At 40.3% G+C, this 7,993-nt stretch overlaps 1 protein-coding gene across 8 annotated transcripts in view; it reads right to left on the minus strand.

The window, feature by feature from the left end:
- Positions 1–4,518, minus strand: part of herc1 (HECT and RLD domain containing E3 ubiquitin protein ligase family member 1) — a 108,565-nt gene extending 104,047 nt beyond the window's left edge. For 7 of the 8 annotated variants that reach the window (XM_059357496.1, XM_059357541.1, XM_059357533.1 and 4 more), the window contains exons 1-2: positions 4,003–4,517; positions 663–1,639 (exon numbers count right to left, since the gene is read on the minus strand). In XM_059357496.1, the coding sequence (XP_059213479.1) occupies positions 663–1,613 (951 nt within the window). In that variant the 5' untranslated portion in view covers positions 1,614–1,639; positions 4,003–4,517. Of the gene's footprint in view, positions 1–662; positions 1,640–4,002 lie in introns of all 8 variants that reach the window. The other variant, XM_059357515.1, reaches the window with a different exon arrangement.
- Positions 4,519–7,993: the final 3,475 nt, after the last annotated feature.

Consider the following 7,993-nt stretch of genomic DNA (forward strand, 5'->3'; position numbering starts at 1 on the left):
TGGCATAATTTGGGACCTTTTTTCTTAGTATAGAAGACAAAGCCTGCTATGGATTATTAATTATTTTATTATTTAGTCATATCACATCCTTTGTCTGAACATTTAAACCTTCTGGCACAATGCCTCTGTAAAATCATATTCTGCAAATCAGTAGAGCAGGTTATAGCCTCAACCCTGGGTTCTCAACTGCAGACCTCCAGATTTATGAACAGTCCAGTTTGTGCCAGTGTGCACTCTAATGCTTGGAGTGACGCTTTATGAATGCAGCCCAGCTCTCTCTGCCCAACCCAACATGAACCAGTTGATGCTCTGATGAACAATGGACTAATCATTTACAAGTAAATGCTTCCAGTTACCACACCTTAATGACAATAGCTGCATTATAAAGTGTACAGATGGATGAAATAACTTGTTCATTGTCCTGGACATATTTGTTCTATTCTACTTTCCACAGACAGGAATATTTAGTTGAATGAATAATAACACTCAACAGAAGGAGCAAAGCATTTTTAAGTCTATCTGACAGCTCAGAGTAATGAAAGCTGTCAAGGCTGCTGCGTGTTTGATGTAAGCAGGAGTTAAAAGATTTGCTGCCTTCTGGCTTATGTCATTAAAGCACAAAATAACCTTCCAATCAGCCAGTTATGTTAATGTTTACTTACCAAAGAGCGTCTCATCTGCATGAGGATGTTCATGAAACAATCGTAGCCGATGAGTCCTTCTTGGTTCTGTAGCACCTTGTTGTCCTCCATAGCGCTGACCACGGCTGATGCAGCCAAAGCCATCTCGATCCACTCCAGCAGGTAGCGCAGGGAGCCCCTCTGCGAGGCCAGCCCCAGCAGCAGCTCTGAGGCGAGCCGACGCCCTAAAATATCTGCCCCAGAGTTTGGCATCGTCACCCCCTTCAGGAAAGTGGTGACCTGGGCCAGGCAGTCCAGGCCCATCGGCGGGATCTTGCTCTCGTTGGCCAGAGAGAGGGGCGGCAAGGAGCTAACCACATCAATGGCTGTGTGGATGACATCATTACACAAGTTTATGTTGCCCCCGGGACCTCCCCCAGGGTTAGGTGGAGGAGGCATCATCCAGCTCTGGCGCAGCAGAGCAAAAAGAAGGCTGAGGCCCGTGCGAACACCCATCTCGATGAGGGCGTCGGTGCTGGAGCGAGGCCGCTCGCTGACAGAGTGCAGGTCAGCCGAGCCCGAGTTGTTCTCTGGAGAGTGCTGCTGCTGCTTGACCTTCCCCTTGTCGTGGTACTTGTTGGAAAGTGCGTAGAAGATGCGCTGGAGCACCAGCACACGTTTGCGCAGAGCAGCGGCAAAGGGAGAGTCAGAGCACACCATCTTGGCCAGAGCCAACTGGCTGCTGAGCAGAGCGTCCAGGTAGTGCTCCTGCTCATCGCTGGAGAGAGATTCACGCTCAAAGTCTGGAAGCTGGGGGCCTTTCAGACACAGCACCTGCTGCGGCAGCAGCACGGCCTCTTTGTTTGCCAGCAGCTTTGAGTAGAGCACCGAGACTCCCTCCCGCGTGGCGATGGACTCGCTGTCCTCCGTGATCCATGAGCTGTTCAGGTGCTCCAGCCATTTGAGCTTCACCGGGGGGATCATTAAAGCCATGGCATGTCACTCTGGAGCCATCAGTCCTGAAAACATCAAGTCAAGTCATACAAAATATTAATATCAGGCTCGTAAACAACAAAAATGATCGAATATTTGGGCTGGATACACTGTATTAACATATGCTGTCTTTCCTCACTGGGGCGCATAACATAAAGAAGAAATCAATACATTTAACACTGCTTTTTCACTGGATAACAAGAGAATGATCAATACCTTTTGAGTAAAGAAGGTTTGCTCAAGTGTGTGTGGGACTGAGGTGTTACGAATAATACATCTGAGAAACCAAGCCTTTTATGCAACAGGATTCACCAGCGATAACCATTCTTGAGCATAGTCTCTGATTCTGGATTGCACTGCAAATGTAGAAGATGTTGCAGAGCCAAAAGACAAAGAACCTGATGGGCGAGGTTTGCAGGTTTCCTTGTGTATTATCCATGTATGAATTATGGTGCAACATTTAAACTAGAATAACCGCCTAATGGTATGCCCGCGCAAACTAGTCAAGTTGCAGCTCACATCCATTTCTGTTAAGACTTGGGTAAACAATGCTTATAATATGGATGTTACTGCAAATAAGCTACAAATTCCAAAATGTGGATGTCTCACACACATCTTCAACCTGGCAGTTCAGACGATATATATACAGTCACCCCAGTTTAAAGATTAGTGTCATCAATTCAGTATCCGATCAAATGTCTCCCTCTTTGTTCCTTTGTGTTAAATTGTGTCAGAATTAGTGTTTGAATTCATGAGTTATAGTGTATTGTATGACTATGTATTTAGTGAGGTCACAATGACCTTGACCTTTGATGTCCAAAATCTAATCAGTTCCTTTTTTTAGTCCAAGTGGCTGGCAAAGAAACAGAACAGTAACCTGTTTTTTTACTAAACTGTTGCCAGCCCTCACAAGCCAAATACGAAATCTCGTGCCAGCATTACTTGATCTATCCAGAATAGTCAGTTCATGGGAACATTATTTCCCATACACAAAGCCTGTATGTCAACTACAGAACCACATACTGACCAATATGTGCCTATTAACTCAGAATATACCATGCACTTTACCAAAGTAACGTTGCAGACAGTGATTGACCACTGAGCCCAACATGGGGAATTAAAAGCCTCCAGGCCCAGTTCACACCGGGGAACAGGTTTTTGGTGCAATCGTTTTGCTTATAAAGTTACAATACTCATTCTTAAATGGGGCACAGATTGATTTTACCAGTGCACATGAAGGTTCAAGAGACATCGCCCAACCCTAACATATAGCTAAGTATATATAAAGAATTACCCTCCACCTTTAACTGCTGCAACATTAAACTGATGCACACATCAAATTATCAATACTTATTATTGGATAATATAATTTACCACTCTGCATGATGAGTACTGTTGGTACTGTGAGTATATTTAATGCTAGTACTTGTGTACTTTTACTCAAGTAAAATATTGAATGCACTACTCATAGGAACAGAGTGTTTCTGCACTGTGTTATTACTATTTTTAATACTTTTTGGAGCACTTCTCCCTGCACTGACTGCAGCCTGAGCTGCTGTAAATCCATCATCCTGTTGTATAAACACATATTATTTTGTGCTTGCCTCCATTCTTGGTGTGTTTTTTGCTCCACCGGTTTAAAGTAAAGGTGAGAGAGTTTCTTCAGAGGCTGACATTAACATGAGGTTACAGGAGGCAACACTGCAGCTGTTTAGGTGAGGCTGCTGTGTGACTCCAGGCGGTTAGCACCCAGCTAACTCACTGGACAAATGCAGACAAACGGGCCATGCTAACATTAATTTAATTTAGGATTTAGCTGAGGTTGTTGCACAAAACTGGCATAGCAGCAGCAGATAACATCAGACAGCTTGAACCATGACACAGCAGCAGCTTTAAGAAGAGGAGGAGGAGGAGGGCTGCTAACCTGCTTCTTGTGTCACATTAGAAAGGCAATAATAATCACCAACAGCTAACCGTTTTCACAAAGCACTGACATTACGTTACAGTAGCCTAACAAACATTATCACACTGGTAATATACGCGTTTCCAGCCTTCGGGGCAAACGATAAATGTTATATTATTTTTGGTAGTTTGTTTTGCAACCAACTGACGCTAACTGTTTACGTTAGCTAACGGAGCTAACTTTCCTCACTCAGCTAGCATTAAAAACACCCAGAATACACCCACACCCTCATTCACACACATGACAGGGGGCTGGTACACAAGTTAGGTGTTCATGTTATTGTGCAACCAGCTCAAAAAGCTAAACCCATTCTGCGAGAGCTATTTTAGCCAGTATTAGGTTGGCTTATCTGCTGTATCATAGCTGGTTAGCTTGCTGCTAGCTACACTTTCTAACCGGAATTATAAAAAAAAAAAGCTGGCTTACCAGTAAACTGTCAAAGGGCCTCCTCCTCTGCTGAGCTTCACACAACAGCCCGACTGTGCTGCTTCATTGCACGAACACGAGCAGTTCAGTCGACGCTTTTAGGTAACGTTACTGTGAACGCAGACAGAGCCCTGCATGGGTTTCCATCCTCCGCCGCCTCTCCTCTACCTTCTACTGCAACTAGCCGGGAGAGCACACTGCTGAGTCCAGCCCCAACCAGGGCGGGGACGTCGGGACCTGTCTGTCTCTCTGTCTGCCTGTCTGTCAGGCTATAGGTCTGCCCGATTACTTTGCTGTCTGCCTGCCTGCCTGCCTGTCTGTCTGTCTGTCTCTCTGCCTGCCTGCCTGCCTGCCTGCCTGCCTGTCTGTCTTTCTCTCTGCTTGCCGGCCTGTCTGTCTCTCTGCCTGCCTGTCTGTCTGCCTGTCAGGCTATATGTCTGACTGTCTGCCTGATTACTTTGCTGTCTGCCTGTCTGCCTCTCTGCCTGCCTGTCTGTCTCTCTGCCTGCCTGTCTGTCTCTCTGCCTGCTTGTCTGTCTGTCTGCCTGTCTGCCTGCCTGCCTGTCTGTCTGTCAGGCTATAGGTCTGACTGTCTGCCTGATTACTTTGCTGCCTGTCTGTCTGTCTCTGTGTGCTCACACCTACAGTCACTCACGCCCACTGAGACAAAGGGTCCAAAGCCCACAGCTGCTCACTGCTGCATGTCATTTACTACATTTATTGTCAGATGCACAATAATTACAGACAAAACGGTATGTTATTGGCAATATAAATCGATCTCACAACCCCTCCACATATGTGGATTTAGAAATAATAAAAAAAAAGATAAATTATGATTAAAGAAATATATGGAAGCCCAAATGGGACTCTGCTAAAATGAAATTATTAATTAATTAATTAATTATTACTATTACTATTAATTATTAATTTATTTAAATAAAAAATAAAAATTACTCACATACATATGAAGTAACTTGTTTTCAATATATTTGGCTCATGCACACATAGTAAATCGATCTCACAATCCCTCCACATATGCAAATAAAAAATAATAATTATAAAAGAGATAATGATTAAAAAAGAAATGTAAGGAAGCCCACAGGGGACTCTGCTAAAAGGAAATTATTTAAATAAAAAATAAAAAATACTCACATACAAATGAAGTAAATTGTTTTCAATATAATTGGCTCATGCACACATGCCTGGTACAACTAAAGGTACATTTGAGGGGTGTGACAATACTCTCAGCTCACGAGACGAGACACGATATTGGGTTCACGAGAACGAGACGAGACGAGATTTTAGGAAAACTACAATGACAAAATATATGACTCGACCAACAGACTTTTATTTAACCGAGTTGCACATGCATTTTGAAATGTTTTATTATAACTCTTTACATGCATGATGTAACAACTTGAAACTAAAACTAAAATTCATAAAAGTTAAAATAAGATAAATAAAAAAATAAAATCCCCCAGAGGGGTTAATGAGACTCCAGAGGTGACGTATGCTAATCGCTTAGCGACAGTTTCGACCGTGATCCGTGATCACAAACAGGAGGGATTAAACACGGGAGACTGTGGCCGTCATCGCTAACTGAACAACATCAGCAGCTGATCAAAACAAAGGAGCATAGCTAAGTATCATAAACATAGCGATCCTGAATTAACCGGCATCGCTAACTGTGAAGAGTGTCCGGTGCTTGTTGTAAATAAACAGAGATCGCTAAGTGAACACCTCCTGCAGCAGCAGCACATACACACTGTACTGCTACAGAGCTAACTGTTAGCCTATTAGCAGGACTGTGCCGCTTCGATTCGTTCTTACTCTTCTTAACGAGCCGCCGGCCCCTGTGACGTCATTCTGGCTGCTTGCCCTCCTTCTCCTCCTCTTCTTTTCATTTTACTCTCCCCACAGGTAACAAACTAACAAATAGAAGTTTGAATAACTCACAAATCTCACATGACTGATTTTTAAAGCGAGAAATATCGTCGAGTTTAATCTCGCAAGATCTCGCAAGATCTCGTGGCACGAGATTTTGTCACACCCCTAGTACATTTGTTTGGACAAATATAATGATAACAACAAAAATAGCTCATAAGAGTTTAATTTAAGAGCTGATATCTAGGTTACATGTCAGCTCCTAAATTAAACTCTTATGAGCTATTCTTGTTGTTATCATTATATTTGGTTGTCCCAGGCACTAAAATGAACAAGAAATTGAAGAAAACAATGGTCTTATAATTTTTTCTCAATTTTTTTTTTACTGTAAATCAATCTCACAATCCCTTCACATATGCAGATTAAAAAGTAATAATCATAAAAAAGATAAATAATGATTTAAAGAAATATTTGGAAGCTCACGGGGGACTCTGCTGAAAATATTGAAATAAAAAAATACACATTTCCACCAATATAATTGTCTCATGCACACATATATTACTCAATTTAAATACATTATTATGTAATATTATGATACATTTAATAGTAATTTCCCAGATTTGTGTTTCAAATGCTGATTAGACAACATTTTCCCATTGTGTTTGGTACTGTAATAGGATTTAAAACAAACAAAAAGAATCTGTGAAAAGGTTAATATACCATGATACATTTTATCGCATTTTCAGAAGAAGAAACAGTGGAAAAGAGTCAGGATTTTAGTTTTCCACGGCAGTCTCCCAGTAATGGCTTACTTATTTAAAATCGTAACTTAAAAAATGATTACTTGAATTGCAAAACTAATGCATTACATTATTTGTTACAACCAAAAAAAGTTATCTGAGTACTTTAACATTGAAATTGAAATTATAATGCTATTGTGGAATTAAATTCTCATTTTAAAGTTTACATTGTCATTTTAATAAAGTCCTTTAAAGGCTTCCAAACATGGAAGTAAAAAATGAAAATCAAAGACATGAAATAGTTAATAGTTAAATTGTCACTTACTGTAAACAACAACATTCAGACTTGGCTGCTCTACTCAGGCTCAACAAATGTAATATTTATTTACCTTTAAAATATGGGATACATAGAATATAAAATAAAAATAATTGCACAGCAATTGCGAAATGAACAAACTATAAAGTAGTAAAGTAGTAAATCTTTATGTATAAAGAGAAATAATATACAGAGATTTCAAACATGTAGTAAACCAGTAAATACAAGTATAAAGGTAAAGTTACGAAGGTCCTGCATTAAAGATGTTAAATAAATGTTTAATTATTTATTGTGAGTTTAATAGAACTTTACTCAGTGGTCACATGATTTGGGTTTTTTGGTTATCTTGACGGTGCAGACACAGAAATGTCTGGCCGTAGTGGCAGCTCCCTCTTTATCTCAGAAGAAAGTCCTGGGTTGTTTTTTTTTCTTAATATTTCTTTTTGGGGAAGATAGATATAGAGAGCCTGAGTAATTTATGTGTCCATGCTGGTAATTTTGTGGCAATAAAAGAAGGCTCTCACTGTTTACTGTTTTGGAGTTTACACACAATTGCTTTATAAAGCGAGTTGTCCTATGATCAGATCTCTCAGAGTGTGGACAGCCAGTGGCTCTAAACTCTTTACACTGCAACACTTCACTAAAGCTTCCACCGCAGAAACCTAAAAAATAAAAATAAAAACCCTTAGAATAGTTGCTTTTGTCAATGGAGTCTGGTGGCTTTGATGAGAGAAAAAACATTATTAGACCACCCCTTTTTTCCTCTAATATCTTGTTCATTTTAACTAAAGGTACATTTGTTTGGACAAACATTTTCCATGGTTTTCTTGATAATAACCAAAATCATTATCAAGAAAACCATGGAAAATGTCTAGATATCAGCTCTTAAATTTAACTCTTATCAGCTATTTTTGTTGTTATCATTATATTTGTCCAAACAAATGTACCTTTAGTTGTACCAGGCATTAAAATGAACAAGAAAATGAAGAAAACAAAGGTGGTCTTATATTTTTTTTCCATGACTGTATATTACTGAATTTAAATACATTAT

The sequence above is a fragment of the Centropristis striata genome, chromosome 2, assembly GCF_030273125.1.
Source record: "Centropristis striata isolate RG_2023a ecotype Rhode Island chromosome 2, C.striata_1.0, whole genome shotgun sequence".
NCBI classification, from domain to species: Eukaryota; Metazoa; Chordata; class Actinopteri; order Perciformes; family Serranidae; genus Centropristis; species Centropristis striata.